This window comes from Columba livia, unplaced genomic scaffold (assembly GCF_036013475.1).
Source record: "Columba livia isolate bColLiv1 breed racing homer unplaced genomic scaffold, bColLiv1.pat.W.v2 Scaffold_206, whole genome shotgun sequence".
Lineage (NCBI taxonomy): Eukaryota > Metazoa > Chordata > Aves > Columbiformes > Columbidae > Columba > Columba livia.
In genome coordinates, this window is record NW_027043202.1 from 43,802 (window position 1) to 67,914 (window position 24,113).

The 24,113-nt window shown below is 51.5% G+C and overlaps 1 protein-coding gene across 1 annotated transcript in view; it reads right to left on the minus strand.

The window, feature by feature from the left end:
• LOC135577980 (olfactory receptor 14J1-like) overlaps positions 1-22,518 on the minus strand; it is a 36,755-nt gene extending 14,237 nt beyond the window's left edge. The window contains exon 1 of the mRNA XM_065048135.1: positions 21,758-22,518. Coding sequence (XP_064904207.1) covers positions 21,758-22,518 — 761 coding nt within the window. The remainder of the gene's footprint in view (positions 1-21,757) is intronic.
• Positions 22,519-24,113: the final 1,595 nt, after the last annotated feature.

The window sequence follows — 24,113 nt, forward strand, 5'->3', positions numbered from 1 at the left end:
GTGTTTTCCAGCATCCAGGTGACATCACTAGGCCTGACTCACCACGTGCCCAGTTGGATTGTTTCCAAAGATGTGACTTCAAAATCTACCTCCCTCACATGACCCCTCACCTTGCATCATCCTCTTCTGGCACCAGGGGTCACCTCACAGCCAACCTCCAGACACTTCCCCTGCACCTGCCTCTCCTTTCTCCCACCCAGCACTGTCATTTCTGCTGGACAGGCAGCACCGTGCTCCCCATGGGGACTGCAGAGCCCTGGTGGGACAGCTCAGTGGTGGGAGGGCAGCCAGGGGTGGTCAGGGCTCCTCGGGAAGGCAGGCGGGTGGATGAGGAGCTGGAGATGAGCTCTGTGCAGAGGGGAGCCTGGTGTGCACAGAGCCTTGCCTTGGAGGAAGCCTCATGGTCACAGGTCCTCAATTACATGGCAAGTTGGACCATGTCTTGGTCTGCTGGGAGGGCAGCAGCACTGGGCACAAGCAACCCAGGAGGCTCCTGCAGGTGTGGAATACAGCATTTTGAGACAAACTCGGACGAGCTGACTAGGGCTGGTCTCCTACTGACAGACAAGGTGGATCAGGTCGGGGATCTGAAGGATGAGAGCGGCCATGGCTGCAGTGACCATGAGATGGTGGAGAAGGAGGACAACTGCAGAACAAGAGTGCAGTCCTGCAGGAGAGCTGATTTCATTACTGGAGGATCTGCTTTGGCTGTCCTGGAGAACAAACAGGCTGTGAGTCCTTGTTCAGGGGCAGTGTCCTCAGAGCCCAGGAAGAAACCAACCTGATGGCCGGGGAGTCCATCAGGGCCTGGCAAGAGGTCAGCATGGATGAACAGGGACCCCCTGACTTAGGAGATCAAACAGCAGAAGGACGTGCAGGGAGGCTGGAGGGGAACAGGCTGCCCAGGAGACAGACAGACAGACAGACACCTGGCCTGGGAGTGCAGGGATGGAGCCAGCAAAGCCAACGCTGAGCAGTGGCTGAAATGGCCGTGCAAGGGGAGGGCACCCAGGAGGGCTTCTCCGAAGATATTGTCAGCACAAGGAAGGCGGCTGAGGGCACCCTGGTCCCAGTGGCCAGTGGGGCAGGGGACGGGTGACAAAGACAATATCAAAACAGCAATTTCTCTGAAGAAAGATTCTTCCATTCAGAGTGCTGGTAGGAAATATAGCTGGACACACTTATACATTTTACTATATATTTACCAACACATAAATATAATATCTTCCTTATGATCACAGAGCAAGACAGACAACACAGGTCTGTTGAGATCACTGTCAACATGGCCATCTAAAAAGAGAACAGTTCAATTAACCTTTTTATCCCTCTTTCCTCCATCAGTCAAGAGTGGCCAACAGCTTCCAGCATGGCTCACTGCATGCCAAGGGTTAAAAGTGGCACTGACAGGCCATGGCTGTGGATTCTTTGGTGCCTTCAACCCTGTACAAGACACAAGGATTATCTTTCTGAATGCTGGAGGCTTTCGTAGGAGAGAAATCTAGAGAACCTTTTTTAAAATTGGAGGGAAAAAGAAACCAATTGAAATATGTAGAGTGAAGGAAATGTGTTCTTGCAACTTTAAACATCAAACACTGTTGGTGTTGTAATTCTCCTACCTTTGTTTTGAATACTTTAAATGTCAGTGTTTTCCCATTAGATCAAAATGAGACTTTTCAGGATGTGCATTAAGAACGAGAGGAGAACTTCTGATCCTCCACTACATTTGCCTTCTCAGCACTCTCTCTGTTATCTGTGCATGTCATCTCCCTCATCCTCCAGGTATTTCCTCCTGCCCTGACTAAACTGACCGTGTCTGAGGTCCCATTTCCAGCAGCTGATCTGCACACAACACTTGCGATTGCTCTCTGGGTTTCCCTTCCTCTTACTGTTTGATCACTCAGACACTTGTCAACAACCCGGTTGCTGCTTTCAGCTTCAAGGAGTTAAAAGCTTCCTTGTCTTTCAGTAGTCCGTCTATTCTGTCTTTAGCCAACTCTTTTATTGTGTTTATTTTATAATTTCCTTTCTGTCCAAAACATTTCTTGCATGGTTCTGCCTTGGAGAAGGTGAACCGCAGTGGTGGCAGCTTGTCCTTGGTGTACAGTTGAGGAGTGTGTTTTCTTTTAATCATGACTCTCATCAGTTGTGTTTTGTTTGTTCAAGGGTAAAGCAAAGTCCCTGTTTCCTGTGTGCACTTGGGTCTGCAAGGAGAGCAGGTGGGAGCTGGTGCAAAGGAGCTGGCACATCCAGCTGCAGACTGCAGTGAAGTCTGGTGTGAGGAAAAGGGATGCAAGGCCCAGGGGCCAATGAGAGAAACGATGGGGTTGGGGAGGTGAGGAGCAAGGTTGTCCACACGGTGTGAGACCTCAAGGGACAGCTTCTCCAGCCAGTCCAGACCTCCTGAGGAGAGACCCTGGATCAACATCAGATAATGCTGCAATCACATCTTCTCCAAACTGAAAAGGATTAAAATACACCCTTTACAATAGAAAGACTTTTTTATCAGAAGCTTTTTGAAATCTTTCTCCATAATTACACAAAGAAAACTCTAATTAACTATACAAGATTGGAAGGACATAACAAGAAGAGACATGGTTTGTTAGAGCTTTCTTGAGTGTAATGAGCCCCATGGTGCATTTGGCGCTGAGTCCTTGAACATCACTCAGGTGCTGAGAGGAGACTGCACAAACCTTTCCAGAAATCAAAGCCAGAAGCAAAAAGTACTAAGTTCCTTGAAGTATTAATGAGTTCCACTGAGGGCAAGTACCAGCAAAGCCTCCCCAGGGACTCGTTAGAGCAGAGAATTGGAGGCCATGATGGCAGATAAACAAAGGGAAACGTGCAGGCAGCTGAGGTGCTGAGAAAACCCTGGTTTAGTGGGATGAAGCAGAGAGGCCAAGGCCTGACCCCCAGCCCCTGGGAAGGCAGATCCTGTCCCTCACACATTGCTCAGGGCTCTTCCTGGGGCAGGGGATGTGGGCTGTGTGGTGCTGAGTGAAGGACAATGGTGTGACCGTTCCCAGCCTTACTGGGGTGTGCAAGGAGGCCATGAGGTGCCCCAGTGCCTGAGGACAACACGTCTCCTCACAGGCCTTGGTGGCAGAGGCCATTGCCATAGCCAAGGGGACAAAGACTTGGGTTCTCTTGGTGACATCCAGCCTTGCCAGTGCCCTTTGCCATCTCCACCACAGGTTGTCCTACACTGTCCCTCAGCTGCTTCTGTTTCCCTGCAGGCTGTAGACACCCATCTCGCTTCCTCCCCTTGCTCTCACCCTGGTATTTCCATACATTGACTGATGTGTCTCCACTCTCATGCTCTGTTCCTGGAAACACAAGTACATGGACTGATCTCCTGCTCCTTCTGGATGATTTCTCGTACCACAGCACTGCCCTTTGAGTGACATTTCTTCCTCCTCATGTCCAGTCTCCACGTTTTAACCTGCGATGTGTGGCAGTGTTTCTCTCCTCTGCTGTAGAAAGAAGGACCCTGAAAACTACTGACCTGTCAGCCTCTTACCTGTGCCTGGGAAGATGATGGAACAGATCCTCCTAGAAGCTGTGCTAAGGAACAGAGAATGGTGACTCAACCACTTCCCTGGGCAGCCTGTTCCACTGCTTCACAACCCTTTCCATGACGAAATGTTTCCTAATATCAATTCTGAACTTTCTCTGGTACAAGCTGAGTCCATTTCCTCTCATCCTCTCACTTGCTACTCAGGAGAAGACCAACACCCTCCATGCTACAACCTCTTTTCAGACAGTTGTACAGAGCAAAAAGGTCTCCTCTCAGCCTCCTTTTCTGCAGGATAAACAGCCTCAGAACCCCCAGCTGCTCCTCAGCAGACTTGTGCTCCAGACCCTCAACAGCCTTGTCCCCCTCCTCTGCACTCACTCCAACACCCCAAGGTCTTTCCTACAGTGATGGGCCCAAAACTGAACCAAGGGTTTGAGTTATGGCCTCACCAGTGCCGAGTACAAGGGGATGATCGCTGCTCTGGTTCTGCCAACTACACTATTCTTGATGTACATCAAGCCATTGGCCTTTTTGGCAACCTGGGCACATGCTGGCTCATGTTCAGCTGCTCTCAATCAACAACCCCAGGTCCTTTTCCACCACGCAGCTTTCCAGCTACTCTTCCCCAAGCCTGTAGTGTTGTAGGGGATTGTTATGACCAAAGTGCAGGACCTGACACTTGGCCTTGTTAAACCTCACACAAATGGCCTCAGCCTAATGAAGCAGCAGCTCCAGATCCAACTGTAGAGCCTTCGCGCCCTCCAGCAGATCAACACTCCCACCCAAATTGGGGTCATCTGAAAACATAGTCAGGGTGCACCCGATCCCCTCATCCAGATCAGTGATAAAGAGATGAGAGAGAACTGGCCCCAATACTGAGCCCTGGGGACACCACTCATGACTGGCCACCAACTGGATTTGGCTCCGTTCACCACAACTCTTTGGGCCCGTCCCTCCAGCCAGTTCTTGATCCATCACAGATACACCATCCAGGCCATGAGCTGCAGCTTCTCCAGGAGATGCTGTGGGACACGGTGTCAAAGGCTTTACTGCAGTCTAAGGACACAACACCCACAGCCCGTGTGGCGGATTCACTCCCCACGACAGACTTTCCCTCATCTGCTCAGCCGGTCACCTTGTCACAGAAGAGATCAGGGTGGTCAAGCAGGACCTGCCTTTCATCCAGCCATGCTGATTGGGCCCGATTGCTCGTCTCGTCTGTGTGACCTCACAGTCCTTTCCCAGCCGTGTTCCTGCTGTTGGCCAATCCCCTGCAGAGGCAGAAGTGACCTCACAGTCCCCTCCACAGCCATTGGTTCCTACTGGACTATGAGTTCCTGAGACACAGTGACCACATGACATCGTACCCACCATCACCCTCCTTGTGGTCCAGTGTGTGAGCAGATCAAACTGAGCTGCTTTCATCAAATGTATCCAATAGATTTCCTATCAAGGGTTTGAGTGGAGAAACGTTCCTCTGAGGAGCTGCTGTATTTACTCTGGGGCATTTTACATCTCTGCTTCTGCCTCTTCATTTTTTTCTCTTCTTCCTCTGTCTATTCTGACGTGAAAGAGCTCTCCAAGGAAAAGATTCATGGAATCCTACAATAACGCAGGTTGGAAGAGACCCCTGAACACCATCTCTGTCCCACTGACCTTTATGGCACCCCAAGGAACAGCTGACGGCATTTGTGCTCCCTTGGGTTCATCTCACCACATGCACACAGTGGACATGCACATGATGTGTATGTTTACAACTCATTTGCACAATGAAAACATGGACTTTTGACCTAGTGTTTCATAGAATCATAGAATGTCCTGAGTTGGAAGGACCCACAGGATCATCGAGTCCAACTGCTGTCCCTGCACAGGACACCCCACAGGTCACCTCGTGTGTCTGAGGACGTTGTCCAGTCTCTTCTTGATCACTGTCAGGTTGGGGCCGTGACGCCTCACTGGGGAGCCTGTTCAGTGTCCAGCACCTCTGGGTGAAGAACCTTTTCCTCATGTCCCACTGACCCTCCCCTGGCACATGCTTCTTCCATTCCCACGGTTTCTACCATTGGTCACCACAGAGAAGAGATCAGTACCTTCCCCTCCTTCTCCCCTTGTGAGGAAGCTGTACCCACCATGAGGTCTCCTTTGAGTCTTTTCTTCAGCTCTGATGCTCAGAAACCCCTTGGTTTGCTTTCTGAAGGAGAAATGAGGAACCATGACCTGCAGGCAATGGGAAGGGGGATCCTGTCCCTCACACACGGCTCAGGGCTCTTCCTGGGACCGTGGGATGTGGGTGTGCAAGGCCCAGGGAAGGACAACACTGGGACAACAACTTCCAGCTTCCCCATGGGGCTGCAAGGAGGCACCGAGGCCCCAGTGCCATGAGGACAACATGTCTTCTCCTGGGCCTCAGTGGCAGAGACAACTGCCCTGGCCAAGGGGACAGAGACCTGGGTTCTGTGGGTCCCTTCCAGCCTTTCAGCGCCCTTTGCCATCTCCACCACAGGCTGTTCTACACGGTGCTACCCCTGCCCCTCTTTCCCTGCAGGCTGCAGACACCCATCTCGCTTCCCCACCTGCTCTCACCCAGCATTTCTGCACCTTCACTGCTGTGTCTGCACCCTCACTGGCTGCTCTTTGGAACACAAACCATGGGCTGATCCAGCTCCCTCTGGGTCACCTCTTGCCCCACAGCACTGCCCTTCCAGTGACATTTCTCCCTCCTGATATCCAGTCCTTACCTTCCAAGTTGCACTTTCTGACCTTTTTTTTCCCTCTTCTGCTTTTTGCTATTACCAAGGAAAGCTCGGCCATCTCACTAACAGGCCTCCATGCATGGAATCCAACTCATAAGATGTTTCGAGATCTTTTACCTGAGAGAAGCAGCCTCACACTGATCTTCTAAATCCCCTGACTGCTGTTGGTCTTTCATCTTCTCTGACAAACACGACCATGTTCCTGCTGCTGTCCCATCATGTTCTTATGTGGAATGGACATGACAACCCGTCTCTAAGGCCTCTTTTTGGGTAGGGCCTTTGGGTACTTGGGCAGAGGTTCTTTCCCAGCCATGTCCCTGCTGCTGGGCTGTTACCTCCAGAGACAGACCTCACTGTCCCCTTCACAGATACATGCTTCTTACTGGATTATGAGATATTGGGACACAACTGATGTCATAACACACCATACCCATCCATAAAGCTCCTATGGCCCAATACCTGATCAGATGAATGTATGCTTGTTTTATCAAAGTTATCAAATATATTTCCTACTAATGATTTGAGTGGGGAAACATCCCAGTGCTGCATCCAGGCAAATTTCTCTGGTATGTAACATCCAACGTGAAGTGACCTGTAGATACTGTCTGCCCCACAGGCCTTCATGAAACCTCAAGGAATGGCTGGTTTCACTTGGGCTCATCTCACCTTGGGTTCCTCTCACCTCACATACATGATGTGCATGCTCACAGCTCATCTGTTCAATGAAAACCTCCTGTTGCCACTCCCAAGGGATGGGAGGTACCTCAGCCCTAAGGTGTGTCCCCCTGCTCTGCACTCCTCTGAGACGTCCCACGTCATGTGGAATGGACACAGGGATCTCAGTTCAAGGAAGCACATCCAGGGCTGCATTCACATGTTTTCCTGTGGGATGTTCCTCCCAACATGAAGTGATCTCGAGACGCTGCCTGTCCAACGGGCCCTTATGGAACCCCCTGGAATAACCGGATGGTGTTTGTGCTCACTCAGGTTCATGTCACCTCACATACATGATGTGCATTCTCGCATCTCATCTATACAATACAAACCTGCACTGCTGAACTACTCATTTGGTGTCCACCCATGCAGGGAAGAACAACATCTGTGGGTGAGGGGCCAGGGCTGGAAATCGTGGAGGGGGTTGGAGGGGTTAGGAGCTCATGGACAACATCTTCCTGACATGGGTGACTGAGGAGTCAGTGGGGTGAGGTGCCCTGTGGGACTTCACACTTACAAACCAGAAAGAGTTGGTCAGGATGGAACAGTCAGGGATGGAAAGTGGAGCTGAGGCTCCTGGGAGATGAGAACAAGGCCAAGAGCAGGATTTCAGGAGAGCAGGATTTGGCCTGCTGAGGGACCTGCTTGGGTCCTGTGGGATATGACCTTGGTGTCTGCAGAGCTTTTCTCTCACATCTCCTCCCTCCCCTCTCCCACCTGCTGTTGTGCAGCGTTTTTTACCCTTTCTCAAATACAATATCCCAGAGGTGCTGCCAGCATTACCGAGTGGCTAAGATTTGGCAAGGAGTGGGTCCATCTTGGAGCAGCTGAAATCCCCTCTGTCTGACATTGGTCAAACTCCTGTTGTCTTCTCAGAGAGGTGACAACTGTAGCACAGCCACACTCACCCCCAGTTCCAAGAGTTTGTCATGTAAGCCCAGTACAGGGTAACAGAGTGTTGGCTGTTACAAACTACTTGATCATGGAGAAGAAATGGAAAAGATCTTCTGTCAGTAACCTGAGGAAGTTTCCAGTCAATGAGTACGTTCCTATGAGGAACTGTAATTGCCCTGACATTCACTGGTCAGGCAGAGCTGCATGTACCAACAGTCCAAAGGATCTTGGGCCAACTGCTTAACATGGCTGCCTGGTTGGCCAACAAGGGTGATTCTCACCTGGATCTGGAACTGGGAAACAAGGAATAGCTGGTGAGGGATGTGAACATCAGTGTCCGCCTTGGCTGTTGTGAGCAGGACACAGTGGGGTCCCAGGCACCAGAGGGGAGGGAGGAAGGCCAGCAGCAGAGCACAGGCTGGTGGGCTCCAGAGGAGAAGACTTGGACATACTGGGGGATGGTGGGCAAAGTGGTGCCATGGAAGTAGATCTGAAGGGTGAAGGAGCTCAGGAAATCTGATAATCCTTACAGGACATCCTGCTCCAAGCACAAGAATGATCTCTCCAAGTAACCTTGAACAGAAGCATTTATCTCGTGAGGCTGCTCCTCTGCACTGATGGAGCTCCAGGGCACAAAGGCAGCACACAGGAGGTGGAAGCAGGGGAAGCTGCAAAGGAGGAATTTCGAAACCTTGTCCATGGATGTGGGGATGATGCCAAAGCTGCCCTGGACTTGATACCTGCACAGGAAGGGCAGCAAGATGAGCTGACAGAGCTTCACTTGCAGTAAGAGAATAGACAGGGTGAACGTGGGCCTGCTGCTGAACTTCATAAGAGTAGAATCAGACGGGACTGAGGTTCTTCATGGCTTCTTTGCCTCCATCTTCACCAGCAAGGTCTCCTGGACTTTGTTCCTGAAGGCAGGAGTCTGGAGAAGACCCAGCAGTGGATGGGGCTCAAGTCAGGGGTGACCTGAGCAAACTCAGACACCGTTACAGAACAGGAGATGGGTCACTTGACCAGCTCCTGAACACAAGTATCGCTGTGCTGTGGCACCTGAGATTGCCAGGAACAGCCACCTCTTGGTCCAGAGGAGTGTGACTCCTCTTGAGGTGTCCTGGCCTGTCTCCTGATTCACATGCTGATTTAGGCACCCACTTTTCTGACATATTCAGTCTTTATCAGGAGACGCTCCACATCGATATGAACTGGAGTCTGCTGATACCACCTGTTCTGGAAAGGGAGGGAAGGGTGAGAAGGGAAGGAAATAGAAGAAATTTGGCTTTATTGCTATTTATTTTGCAAATGCTCTGTGTTTGGCTATACCTGAAATCTCCCTAATCATCCACACCAGACTTGAAGCCTTTAGGAAAATGATGCACAGAGCCTTGGCTTGTAAGAGCATTTTAGATGTTAATGAGCCCTCTGCTGCCGTGATTCCTGAACTGCAGCTACTGAAACAATGAACAAACTTCTAATGAAGTGAAAGGCAGAAGCAAACCCCAAGTTTCTGAGGGTGTTTGGACCCCATAAAAGGGCCATCACTGACACAGCTGTGAAGAAAACAACCAGTGCAGGTCCCTGTCCCTGGAGACTGGTGAAGGAAAGACTTGGAGACGCTGGTTCCAGGTGGTGAGGGCCATGTGGAGGTGGCTCTGGTGCCATGTCAGCCCTTGATGCTTGTTCATCACCAGAATGGCTGAGCCCTGACCCCTGGGACCTGGTAGATTTTTCTCAAATGTTTTTCAAGGCTTTTCCTGTGGTCAGTGTGGGTGTTTTGTGTTTGGGGGTGGGTTTTATGTCGAGTGCTGTTGCTTTAACTGGTTGTGTTTTTATGATAATTTGTGCAGAAAGGGCAGTCGCAGGACAGCACCCAATATGTCAAAACTGATGCCGAGTGAAACGCCGTAAAGCCCTGATGAGTTCCCCCTGTGCCTGTGTCTCTCCTGGAAGGAGTCTGTCCCGAGAAGGGGATCCAGCTCCTGCCACTCTCTGCAGAGGCACATGAGCAGTGTCCGTCACCTGGGGACACAAAGGGTGACGTTTGCCAGACCAGCCTTCATCGGACCACCCAGGTGGTTTCAGCCATGCCCAGTGCGTGACCACCAAGAGCAGGGACAGCGCCCTGGGCCTCCTGGGCACAAGGACAGCCTCGGGGCCAGCAGCACCCCGAAGTCCTTCCTCCACAGAGTGCTGGGTGCATGGGCAGTGGGTGGGGTGGGACACTGGGGGCCCATGTCACCTCCATGTCACAATGCGACCACGGGGCAATGCTGATGTCACAATGACCCGGGGCAGTATAAAAGGGAGCAGGCTCCCGTGTCTGCTGCCAGAGCTGGCCTGGAGGCATCCTGAAGACATCGGAGAGGAAGTCCTTGAGGAGCCGGTGGAATCCCTTGACAGGGGCTGAAGGAGGAAGAGCTGGACGAGGCAGCTGGAGTTTCTCCGCTGCAAGGCCATCTCCCAGCAGGGCAACCTTCCAGGTTCATCTGATGGATGATCATCCTTTTCAGCTGGTTAGCAGTAGCCAAATGAAGGGAATGCCTTCTTGAGGAGCACTGCAGAGCTCACCGTCCTGATGGAGTGGGGAGCTAGGGTCAGCAGCTGTAGGAAGTGGAATGCAGAGTGGTTTGAAGGGCGTGCGGTGCTCTCCCGGCCACCAGAAGGTAGATGCGTCGTTGGCATAAGGTGATGGAGCGAATGGGTAAGCTGGGCAAGGTTCCAAGTGTTTGTCAGGGATTTCCCCAGCATGCACTGGTAGTGAAAGGAGGGGGAAGGAAAAGAGGGAGAGAGAAGAAGAGGGAGAGGGAGAGAGAGAGAGGGAAGAGGTGAAGCAAGAGGAGAAGAGAGAGAAGAGAGAAGAGAGAAGAGAGAAGAGAGGAAGAGAGAAGAGAGGAAGAGGAAGAGGAGGAGGAGGAGGAGGAGGAAGAGGAAGAGGAGGAGGAAGAGGAGGAGGAAGAGGAGGAGGAGGAGGAGGAAGAGGAAGAGGAAGAGGAACATCCTTTTCAGCTGAATAGCAGCAGCAAAATGAAGGGAATAACTTCTTGAGGAGCACTGCAGAGCTCACCGTCCTGATGGAGTGGGGAGCTAGGGTCAGCAGCTGTAGGAAGTGGAATGCAGAGTGGTTTAAGGGGTTACGGTGCTCTCCCAGCCACCAGAAGGTAGATGCGTCCTTTGCACAAGGTGATGGAGCGAATGGCTAATCTGGGCAAGGTTACAAGTGTTTGTCAGCAATTTCCTCAGCATGTACTGCTAGTGAAAGGAGGGAGAAGGAAAAGAAGGAGAGAGAAGAGGGAGAGGGAAGAGGTGAAGAAAGGAGGAGAGGAGTGGAGAGGAGAGGAGAGGAGAGGAGAGGAGAGGAGAGGAGAGGAGAGGAGAGGAGAGGAGAGGAGAGGAGAGGAGAGGAGAGGGGATAGGAGAAGAGAAGAGAAGAGAAGAGAAGAGAAGAGAAGAGAAGAGAAGAGAAGAGAAGAGAGAAGACATCATCATCCTATCATTCTATCCTTCTATTATTCTGTGGTCTTCTGGGAGGCATGACCAGCCTGTGGGCCGAGGAGCCAGGTCTCGCTCAAATGCTCAGGGAACAGCCGATCGCCAGTGTTGGGGTCAGGAAGGAATTTTCCCCCGGGGCAGACTGGCCCTGGTCCCCGGGGTTTTTTTGCCTTCCTCTGCAGCATTGAGCATGACCACCTGTCAGAGTTCCTCTGGGCCCTTTTGGCTCGGTTCATGCCCACTGCTCTTGCCCTCCAAGGCACCACTCGTGCCCTGGCTTTCTCGGGTTCTTTCTCCCAGGGCAAGTTTGCAGCAGGAGCCAGCTCTCCTCCTTCTCCTTCTTCTATTAAAATTTGTAATTTTAATAAAATAAATATTAAAAAAAAAAATTCTGTTTCCAGTTGTATCCTTTGTGTATGTGTCCCTGAAACTGTTTTTGGATCTAAAACCTGTCTGGCATTTCAGTCAAACAGTCCCATCTTATTTGACTCCTTGTGAGCGTACAGAATAGAGAAGCACAGCACAGCTCAGCACAGCATGGTTGTGCTCAGTAGCTGTGCCTGGAGCACGATGAGCTCTGAGCCAGGCCTGAGGACTCCATCCAGGAGAGCCGCTCTCTGCAGGGCAGGGCCCAGGCCCGTCCAGGAGATGGGGCAGAGACAGGCACACACACCTACAACATGGCTCAGGCAGGCACCAGAGGTCCCAGGCTGAGCTGAGACACGGCCCCGGGGCCCCTGCAGGAGATGGTCCCCAGGGAGGCCGGTCCCAGCCACTGAGGCCTTTGAGCACCCCAAGACCCTGTAGACACGGATGGCTGGCAGCTTTGGAGACTGAGTCTTGGCCCAGATGGACCTTCTCTCTGATCAGGACTTTTGTTCTCAGATTCTTTTCTTTAGGTATGTTTTTTCCAAAGCAAAGATCTCAGGCATTACTAAAAAGGAGAACAAGGAGAAAAAGAAATCCATGTCACACACCACACACTATCCCATGTGTGTATGAGTTTTGACGCAAATGTCCAAAATGGCAGTAGCTTCCTTACTCTTTCAGTACTCAAAAGAGTATCTCTTAAAGGCTTTCCAGAAGTTCTGAACCTCTTCCCACCAATCAAGGTAGGCAAATAACTCCGAGAAAGGTGCAAGTCACACAGGAGGTGTGGAAGGTTTACCCTGCAGCTGAAGTGCTTTTTGCATCCCCTGTACAGATGGCCAACTGTGGATCTTGGTTTGGGTAGAAAAGGAAACATGACTGCAGTAGCAGCAATGGACTCTTTTTGCTCATTTGGGAAGAGTCATCATTTGCCTGGCTGTGCTTTGGGAATGGATTCAAAGCGAGTCTTATTTCCATGGCGGTCTGTTGGCACTGTCCAGCGCAGCCTATGGCTCTGGTCACACTTGGGATTTTCTCCATGCTGCAGTGGTTGAAACCATCCTGTTATCCCCTCAGAAAAGGCTTTGTGAGCCTGGTCCTCCTCGCTGTGGGGCCTCATGGACATCAGCTCTGGTGCAGAGAGGGGACAGCTACCAGGGCTCTTCTCTTGGTTGCAGGGCTGGTTTCTGCCATGACTGGAGAGAAGAGCAGGAGCTTTGTCCTGGAGAGCCAAAGGGCAGAGAAGGCACCAGGGACAGCCAGCAGCTGTGCCCAGCACGTGGCCACCAAGGGCAGGGACAGCCCCCTGGAACTCCTGGGCACCGGGACTGCCTTGGGGCTAGCACCTCAAAGGCTTCCTGCAAAGGGTGCTGGGTGGGGCTGTGGTGGGGGGGCTTTGCAGCTTCCCCCTGCTAGGGAAAGGAGGAGAAAGGAAAGAAGGGAAGTGAGGTATAGTTCAGCTGTAAGGGTCCTATCATGACCATCTAGTCCCACTGCATGACCAATTCAAGGCTGATCTAAAGTTAAAACAGGGTAGTAAGTGCATTGGCCAAATGCCTCTTGAATGCTGAGGCTTGGGGCATCAACCAGCTGTCACAGAATCACAGAATGGTTGGGCTTGAAAGGGACCTCTGGAGATCATCTAGCCCAACCCACCTGCTAAAGCAGGTTCGCCCAGAGCAGATGGCACAGGAAGGTGTCCAGGCGGGTTTTGAATGTCTCCAGAGGAGGACACTCCACAACCTCTCTGGACAGCCTGTTCCAGTGGTCAGGCACCCTCACAGTAAAGAAGTTTTTCCTAATATTCAGATGGGACCTCCTATGCTGTGCCCGTTGCCCCTCATCCTATCGTTCAGAAGTCTGTTCCAGTATCTGACCACACTCTCAGTAGAGGGTCAAGTCTGAACTTCCTCTGACCCAGGTTTGCACCATTCACACATGTCCTGTCACTGGATACCAGGGACAAGAGACCAGCACTTCCCTATACACTTCCCTCCTCGGGAACTTTTAGAGGGCAATGAGCTTGCTCATCAGCTTCCTTCTCTCCAAACCTGAGAAATCCAGATTGCTCAGCCACTCCTCAGAGGACATGCCTTCCGGTCGGTCACCAGCTTTGTTGCGCTCTGGACACATTGGAATACTTCAACATCCTTGTCAAATCGTGGGGCCCAGAACTGCACACAGCACTCAAGGTGAGGCCACAGCAACTCTGAACACAGCAGGATAATCACCTCCTTTGAGCGGTTGGTTCTGCTCTGTCTGATGTACCCCAGGATGGAATTTGCACTCTTGGCTGCCAGGGCACACACTGCTGACTCTTGTTGAGCCTCCTGTCAACCAGCGCCCCAAGGCTCCTTTCTGCAGGGCTGCTCTCCAGCCAATCCTCTCCCCATTAGACTTGTCCTTGGCATTACTTTATCCCAGGTGCAGAATCCGGCATGTGGACTTGTTAGATTTTATGCCGTTGATCATTGCCTAATGCTCCAATCTATCTAGATCGTTCTGCAAGGCTCCTTGTCCCTCAGGATAGTCATCAGCACCTCCGAGGATGGTATGATCAGAAAATTTGCTAATGGTGCATTAAATTCCTGCATCCAGATTATTGATAAAAATATTGGACAGACCCGGCCCTAGGACTGAGTCCTAAGGAACATCACTGGTGGTTTCCGTGAAGAATTTTTTCCTCATATCCAATCTAAACCTCCCCGTGTGCAACTTGAGGCCATTTCCTCTTGTCCTATCACTTGCTACTTGGGACAAGAGAGCAACACCCTCCATGATAAAACCTCCTTTCAGGCAGCTGTAGACAGCGACAAGGTCTCCCCTCAGCCTCCTTTTCTCAAGGCTGAACAGCCCCAGCTCCCTCAACCGCTCCTCGTCAGACTGGTGCTCCAGACCCTTCACCAGCCTTGTCACCCTCCTCTGAACTCTCTCCAGCACCTCAATGTCTTCCTTGCCATGAGGGGCCTAAAACTGACCCCAGGATTCAAGGTGCAGCCTCACCAGTGCCCAGTACAAAGGGATGATCACTTCTCTAGTCCTGCTAAAGCTCTGATTGAATCAAGGCTTGAACACCTTGGTGTGACCCAGTTGGTGACAGGTTGGGCTGCAGACTCCTGAGGTCCCTTCAACCTCAGTTCTCTCATGATCCCATTGTGATGCTGGGCTCTGTTTCAGACTGGAGCAGAGCAGGCGATGATGGGGCAGGATCCACCTGTGCTGTAGGTGACCATCTAAACCAACATCTCAGCCCGTGAACCAGCCAACGCCTCAGTGTGACTCGCTCTGGGCAACGTGTGAGGAGTCCTGGGCTGGGAAGGTTCAGAGGGCATGGGGCGCTGTGCAAGACACAACATGATCTTGGCTTCATGCCTGCAGGTCCATCAGATGTCAGTTGATGTCAATGGATATTAAAATAAGAAGAACTGAAGACAAAGATCCAAAGCAAAGGAACGTGTCAACCTTCTTTTTCTTTGTTTGTTTCTTTCTTTGTTTATTTGTTTGTTTGTTTGTTTGTTTCTTTTTCTCTTTCTTTCTATTTATTAATGTATGTATTTATGTATTTATTTATGTATTTAAGTATTTATTTACTTATTTACTTATTTATGTAGTTAGTTACTGATATATTTATTTATTTACTTATTTACTTATTTATTTATTTACTTACGTATTTATTTATTTGCTTATTTATTTATTTATTTATTTATTTATTTATTTATTTATTTATTTATTTTAAAGTCTTTTTAGGGGAGTCTCTTTTCTTTGGAAAGGAAAGAGTTCTCCAGAACTGGGCATGGGTTTAGGACACAAATGTCTTCAGCTCCAGGGACACAAACACCTGGTGCCAGTGTAGATGCCCCGGGAACCCCTGCCCAGGCTCCACCTGCACTGCAAGGTGCTCTGGTCTCCCCAGGTCCTGTGTGAGAGATGCCAATCCCAGGCCAGCACCTCAGGTACACTGGGCCCCTAAAATGGCCCTGGCTGTTTATGGTGAGACAGCTGATGAAAGATGTACTAAGGGTACGAGAAGAAATATTGGTCTTCCCCTGTACTTCTATTACCAACACTCTATTATTTCATCTCCCTCGTCATTCAGGAGTTCCCACCTCTCCTGATTAAATGTCCCTGTCCAAGGACAACTTTCCAGCACTGTCTGGCCGTTTGCCCTTCCCAGTGCTCTCAGGTTTCTCCTCCACTTGCTCTTTGGTCATTCAGTGGCCTCTCAGCTGTCTGGTTTCTGCTTTGAGCTTCAGGGAGTTACAAACTTGCCCCATTCTTCAGAGCTCTAATTAAAATGGCAGTCAACACGTTCATTGTGTTTGTTTCTATCCTCTCCTGTCTCTCTGTCTAAACCAGTTCTTGTGTGGGTGTCCCTTGTGGATGCTGGACCTCATCAGATCCAGCTTACACACACAGCTGAGGAAAGTGTTTTGCTGTTTATTAAACTGATGTAGGAAAAGTGATGCAATCTCTGGTGGCCAATGAGGGAACCGGCAGACTGGGGGTGGGGGTGAGGAGCCAGGCTGTCCATACAGTGTCCAGCCTCAAGGACTGTTCTCCTGCCTGTCCAGATGTCTTCAGGAGACCCTCGGGATCAATGTCCAGTGTAGAATGCTGCTGTCACTTCTTCTATATACTGAAAAATGATAGAAAACACCCTGGAAAGAAAAACCCTCCTTTATGAAATCTTCCTTGAAACCTTCATCAGCAAGTGTCCCATTGAAACCTCTCCAGTTAGTTCTACAAGTCTGGAAGATTTGAAGAATATTAGGGAAAGAAACATCGCTCGTTAGGTCTTTCTGTGTTTTAATGAGCCCCATGGCGTATTTGGTGCTGAGTCCATGAACCTCAGATACCAAGGACAGAGTGAAGAATCTGCTCAAGAGTCCAAGCCAGAACAAACTCCAAAGTACCTTGAAGCATTAATGGGCCCCACTGAGGGCTGTTACTGACAAAGCCTCCCCAGGGACTCGTTAGAGCAGATAATTGGAGGCAGTGATTGCATCAGGCAAAGGCAAAGTGCAGCAGCTCTGATGCTGAGAAAGCCCTTGGTTTGTCTGATGAAGGACAATGGCCAAGCCTTGAGCCCCTGCCCCTGGGAAGGGAGATCCTGTCCCTCACGTGTGGCTCAGGGCTCTTCCTGGGGCTGTGGGGAGTGCGATGCCCAGTGCAGGGTAATGGGGTGACAACCCTGGGGGTGCAAGGAGGCAATGGGGTGCCATGGCCATGACAACCATGCGTCTCCTCTTAGGCCTTGCTGGCAGTGGCATCAGCCATAGCCAAGGGGACAAAGACCTTGGCTCTTGCAGGGACATCCACCCTCACTCTTGGCCATGTCCACCATGGTCCATCCTGCACTGTCCCAGGCCTGTGGCTGTTTCCCCACAGGCTGCAGACACCCCATGCGCTTCCCCACCTTGTTCTCAGCCCAGTGTGTCCCCACCTGTGCTGCTGTCTCTCCATCTGCACCAGCTGTTCCTGGAAACACAAAGTCATGGCTGATCCAGAGTCCTTCTGAATGACCACAGCACTGCGCTCAGAATGACGTTTCTTTATCCTGACTGCACTCTGGACCTCCAGAGCTGCAGTTTCTGATGGTTTTCCTTTCTCATGCTGTTTTCCTCCACAAAAAAAAAAAAAAAAAAAAAAAAAAAAAAAAAAAAAAAAAAAAAAACTGCCACCATCTTGGAAATTGATTTTCAAGATTTCTGAAGCTACTACTGCCCTTTCTTGTCATGGTGTTACCACAGCCACCAACTAAGACCCTGATAGCTGCTCACATCCTGCCCCTAATCCCCAAAGTGGGACAAGGGAGAGAACTGAAAGGGAAGAGAATAATCCCCCACAGATCTCCAGTCATGTGGAACAGCTAACCCAAAAGAAGGGAGCACCTCGGTCCTAAACAGCTGATCCCAGCAAGAGAAAGCAAAAATGTAAAAGGCAGAAAGGCCCAACGGCCAACTTAAATACAACAAAATGTCATAAAACTGAACTAACACTGACCTCCCAACAGATTGAACAGAACCAACCAACGTAGCCAGAAAATCTGAACTAACTAGCTGGAAAAGGCATCTCCAGGTTTATACTGAGCATGACACTAATGGTAGAGAATAGCTCTTTGATTGACCTGGATGTCAATCAAGGTGCTGTCCTGTCTGTGCCCTCTCCTGCCAATTTGCACCTGCAGCTGCACTCCAGAGAACTCCTTGGTTTCACTGACAATGGTCAAGGTAAGTTAAATAGAAATAGATAAATTAAATTAAGAAAATATACTCAGTGCTATTCCCCGTGTAACTCCAGTCACACGGAGCAGCCGGTCCTGCAGAAGGGAGCACCTTGGTCCTGAACAGCCCATCCCAGCAAGAGAGAGCAAAAGGGCAACAGGCAGAAAGGCCCAAAGGCCAACGGCAAAATGGCAGAACGGCAAAAGGCCGAACGGACATCGAACTCCTGACAGAATGAAACTTCTGAATGGAACTGACCAAACCAGCTGGAAAACCCAAAGTAACAGATGTAACAAGCCCTAAAAGCTGGCTCCAGCTTTAGACTGAGCATGGCGCTAATCATAGGGAATATTTCATTGATCAGCCTGCATGTCAATCCAGGTGCTGTCCTGTCTGTGTCCCCTCCTGCCAATCTGCATCCACAGCTGGATGGCCAAAGAAGTCCTTGGTTTCCCTGACAACAGCCAAGCTATCAGTGAGTTCTGACATTCCTTTCATAGCAAATGGCAAACACTGCAAAGCTGCTAAAAGGAAAAATTAACTCTATCCCAGGGAAGAAACAGCATTATCTCATTATTCTCATAGTAAATCTAAACAAAAGACTGTACTAATTGTGAAGGAGACAGGTTCAAAATGCATGAGGAAAATTAACCCAGTTTCACTAAAACCAGCATGTTTCCTCAGGCTCCCCTTCACCAGGCTAAAGAAGTTTGGGTCTCTCAACATCTCCACACATGACCCAGACTTTCTCTGGCCATACGACAGCTCCTCCCGTTCCTCCAGAATGGGGAACCTCACACTGGGCCACACGGCTCCAGATGTGACCACACCAGTGCTGAGTCACGATGGGCGATAACTGCCCTTGTCTGGGTGGCCACGCTCCTCCCAGTGCAGCCCAATGTGCTCATGGGCATGTTCCTGTTTAGCACCACTGAGAACTGGCTGAACATCCAGGCTCAGAGGGTTGTGACCAGTGGCACAAAGCCCAGCAGGAGGTACCATGAGGAGCACTGAAGGACACCATATCCCCACCCAACATCTCCTCCTCTCTTGGGTCCCTGGAATCACCTCAGTGACAAGGGGAAGAGCACTGCCTGTATGGGTGGAGGATATGGGGTCTGGAATGAGGGTCCTGGGGCAGTTTCTCCTGGTTGTTCATGCAGCAGCAAGCTGGGCTGGATATTTGGAGAGAGGAACTCTTCCTAAGGGCCTCCAATGGGTATGGGGATCGTCCATAGTTTCCTGCACGCTGCCTTTTCTTGTGGAGATCACAGAGGCTGCCAGCCCTTTAAAGGACCCAGGACAGGCCTTGTCCTTCCTCTGGTCACAGCTGGACCCCAGTTCTCCAGCTCAGCCCCAGCTCAGAAACCTTGTCTAGGGGTGACTTTTGGGGTAAGGTTGACAAGAGGGGTGCATAAGTTTGTCTCAAGGACATGTGATGAGCACCAGGACTGAGGTACCAGAGCAAAATGGTGTGGCTTCTGGGTGAATACTTTCTGCAGTGCAAGTCCGGACACAGGGTCCCAGACTTGCTTTCCATTACACCCTTTAGGAGGTAAAATGCACTAAGAGATGGCAAGTGGAGGACACCAATCCTTCTCCAGCTACTTCCCAGGCCTGGTGAAGCACCAGGACAGCAAGGACTTCTGGCCCTGCACCGTTAACTCTGGTTATCATCTTGGGGCAGCTGAACACCAGCATTTTTCTCTCCAAGGCAATTTCCAGCCCAGGTCAGCTCCTGTCTCATCTCCCCCATCCCTCCTCTGATCTGCTCTGGTGCTCCTGGCCCCATCCTGTGCTCCCCACAGGGCCCCAACCTGGCACTGATGCTCTGCAGAGCAGGTTGGCTGCAGGACCATGGGGTGACTGCACACTGGTTGTGCTGCTCAGTGAGGGACACAGATGCAACTGGCTGGGCTGCACTGTCACTGAGCTCTTTCCTGGGGGTCTAAAGCTCTGGAATGGGTCCAGAGCGTTTCTTATGACTCACTGGGTTTTCCACTCATTTGGGTTCAGCAATCCCTTCCTTGTCCTTCAGGTGCCTGGAGATTGGTGCAGGAAGACATGGACTTTACCCTTCCCAGGGACAGAGGTAGGCTGACCAGCCCTTAATTCTTCAAATCCTCCTTCAGGCCCTTCTTGAAGATGGGCTTGACATCTTCCTTCCCCAAGGACCTCAGAATTTCTCTGATTTTGCTGTCACTTTTGAAAGCACAATCCAGAATCACGGGCAAGGGTGATGTAGCAGACAGGAGCGTTTGCAATGAGTCGTCCCAGCAGCTGAGATGAATCTCACTGGGCCACTGGGGATTGTTCCTGGAGTCACACACAGAAATGCCAGAAGTCCATCAGAGCCAGTCTCAGGAATCCTTATGCATCCAGGGATGCTCAGAGACAGAGGCTGTCCCTTTTACACAGAGGCAGGAATCACAGTGTCTGTCTGGCCTCCTGTTGCCACTCCCAAACAATGGGAGACAGCTCAGCCCTGTGGTGGGTCCCCCTGCTCTGCACCCGTCTGAGATGTCCCACATCATGAGGAATGGACACAGGGACCTCAGTTCAAGGAAGAAGATCCCAGTGGGTATTTTCCCATGGGCTGTTACTCCCATCGTGAAGTGACCTTGAGACACTGTCTGTCCCACAGACCTTCATGGAACCCCCAGGAATAGCTGATGTTGTTAGTGTTCACCTGGATTCATCTCATCTCACATCCATGATGTGCGTGCTCACATCTCATCAGAACAATGCAGACATGGACTTCTGAGCTACTCATTCCGTGTCCCTCCGTGGAGGGAAGAGCAACCTATGTGAGTGGGGGAGAGAGGCCAGAGCTAGAAATGGTGGTTGTGAGGGGCCCGTCCATGACGATGCCCTGGGGCAGCTTCCCTGGGGTGTCCAGTGCACAGGGGCACAGCCCAGCCCCTGCTCTGCTGGTCCTGCAGGTCTCTGGCAGGAGCCTGGCTGTGAGAGGACACTGCTGTGTGCCAGCCCTGCACACACACACTGTTCAGCTGTACCCTGGTGTCTGAATCTGTGGGACACTTTTGTACTCATATGCTTGAAGACATAAACCGTCATGTACTGCCCATAGGAGATCACCTTTCTATCTGGAAAGGCTGTTGTGAGGCCAGCTCTGTCACAGCAGTGCCCATTGCCTGTCCCTGCCTGCGCCCACAGCACTGACACACAGCAGGACGGTGACCAAGCTGCCAGAGCACTCAGGCCTTGCACCAACACCAGGGATGAGAAGGAGAGTGTGGGAGTGGAACCAGAACAGCTCTGGAAGAGCAAGCGCTGCTGCTCCCTGGCAGGGCTGCCATGATGGACACGTTTCCCCTCCACCCATCACAGGAACTGTCCCTGCAGCTCCAGAAAGGCCTTAGAGTTAAGATGTCAGTAGAAAAAAAATGGTGGAAGGTCCCTTTATTTTACTTAAACACAGAAAGCACGAATTTGTCACTGACACAGCCACTCAGTGAGAAAAGAAAAGCAGGCAGTGAATTACAAAGGGAATTAAAATATTTTCATAATAAGCAAACACAAGTAGAAACAAAAAATACTGCACACAGGATGAACCTGCAATGAGTTGGACTATAACTCTTATGTAGAAGAAGTTAGAGACAGTTTATAGCTTCAGAAGAAATCCAGTCATCTGTTTCCTCAGGGCATCCTTGAGCTCCTGGTTCCTGATGCTGTAGATGAGGGGGTTCACTGCTGGAGGCACCACTGAGTACAGAAAGGACAAAACCAGGTCCAGGGATGGGGAGGAGATGGAGGGGGGCTTCAGGTAGGCAAACATGGCAGTGCTGACAAACAGGGAGACCACGGCCAGGTGAGGGAGGCAGGTGGAAAAGGCTTTGTGCCGTCCCTGCTCAGAGGGGATCCTCAGCACGGCCCTCAAGATCTGCACATAGGACACCACAATGAACACAAAACAGCCAAATGCTAAGCAGACACTGGCCACAAGAAGCCCAAGTTCCCTGAGGTAGGAGTGTGAGCAGGAGAGCTTGAGGATCTGGGGGATTTCACAGAAGAACTGGCCCAGGGCATTGCCCTTGCACAGGGGCAGTGAAAATGTATTGGCCGTGTGCAGCAGAGCATTGAGAAACCCAGTGGCCCAGGCAGCTGCTGCCATGTGGACACAAGCTCTGCTGCCCAGGAGGGTCCCGTAGTGCAGGGGTTTGCAGATGGCAACGTAGCGGTCGTAGGACATGATGGTGAGGAGATAAAATTCTGCTGTAATCAAGAAGACAAACAAAAAGAGCTGTGTTGCACATCCCAAGTAAGAGATGGCCCTGGAATCCCAGAGGGAATTGGCCATGGATTTAGGGACAGTGATGGAGATGGAGCCCAGGTCAAGGAGGGCGAGGTTGAGCAGGAAGAAGTACATGGGGGTGTGGAGGTGCTGGTCCCAGGCTATGGTGGTGATGATGAGGCCGTTGCCCAGGAGGGCAGCCAGGTAGATGCCCAGGAAGAGCCAGAAGTGCAAGAGCTGCAGCTCCCGTGTGTCTGTGAACGGCAGGAGGAGGAACTGGGTGATGGAGCTGCTGTTGGACATTTGCTGCCTGTGGGCATGAGGACCTGTGCAAGGAGGAAAAGACAGTGACAGGTTAGGGGAGACTTCTCTGAGGAAAATAAACATGCTGTTTCTCATGGAAAACCCCCTCCCTGATGGAAGGATGTTTCAGCCAATTCTGTTTCTACCAAATGAAAAAAACAGTTCATCACAGCTTAAAATGCAGCTTGGGCATCTGGTTTCCATGAACACAGCTCTGGGGCAAAACCCCCTGAGTTGGTGTCAGAACAAAAACTGGCCCACATCCCCACCCCAACCCCAGAGAGCAAGAGCAGCAGGGACAGGTGGAGAAACAGGGAAGAACACTGCAGTGCTACCAGAAAATAAAGCAAGGACAGAATGGCAGATGGGCATGCTGTGGAACCTTCTCCTGACCCGGCTGTGCTGCTGCCACTCACATTATAACACTGTAAAGCAAGTACTTTTAGCACCTTATTTGTGTACCCCGTTCCAGGAACCCTTCACCTGGAGGTCCAGCTGCTGAGGTGGAGACTCGTGACCTGGACCCCATGGCTTTGGGGCAGAGGGTCTGCTGGGGAGGAGAGGAGACCAGGGGTTGCACTGGGAAATGTGTCTGCACTGCAGGGGATGGCAGGGGGTTTCCAAAATCCTGTCCCTGGCATATCTGGTAGGAGCTCCTCCTCCCTGCCCATGTCTGTGCTGCCTGCAGCTGTGTGTCTGTCCCTGGTCTGCTCCCTGTCAGTGTCACAGACCCCGTCCCACCCGCTGTGTGCTCAGCTCTGTCCTGCTCACACCTCCTGGCACTGCCCAGGGGCAGCTCTGTGTGTGCAGGGGCTCAGGAGCAGCTCAGACCAGTCCTAACGAGAACTGGGGTCTCAGTGTCTGCTCCAAAGAGAGAAATATATCCCTATCTCCCACTGCACACCCAGATGAGCAAGAGTGGAAAACTGACAGCACAGACTCCTTCCCGTGCAGCTGTTCCTGTGTTGATGTTGTTGTTCAGAAGGACCCTCTGCCATGTCTGTGGGGGGATCTGGAGCTCTGAGCAGCCCTGACCCACACAGCCCCCTTCAACCCCACAAGCTCCCTGCCTGCCCTGCCGGGGGTCGCTCCTTCCACCCACAGCTGCTGCCATGGGATCTCCCGGGCAGGCTGAGCGCTGACCCTGGCAGGCGGCAGAGTCCCTGCCTGGCACAGCCCTGGGGTGCAGGGACCCTGCTCTGCAGGACAGCCCTGGGCACCCCTGGGTGCTCACCCGGCTTCACAGCTGTTCAACATGGCCTGACAAGAGCCCCGTCCTTACAGACCCCACAAGCTGTGCCTGTGCCAGTTTCAGGAGATGCCTCCAGGAGCTACAGCTGCACTGCCCTGCACCCAGAGACTTACCATGGCGAGGGCTGCAAAGGTTTCTCCTCCAGTGAGCTCTCAGTCATCCTCCCAGTCCTGACCACCTTTAATCTCTCTCTGCCTTGCTCGTCTCCTGAGATCCCCAGGCAGAGCCCTCAGCCCTGCTGCGTGTGCAGAGGAGCTGCTCCTGGGCAGAGCTGTCTCTCTGCAGCGCTGCCGCTGCCATGAGCTCCCTGTGTCCCAGGAGCCCAGCCCAGCTCAGCAGCACA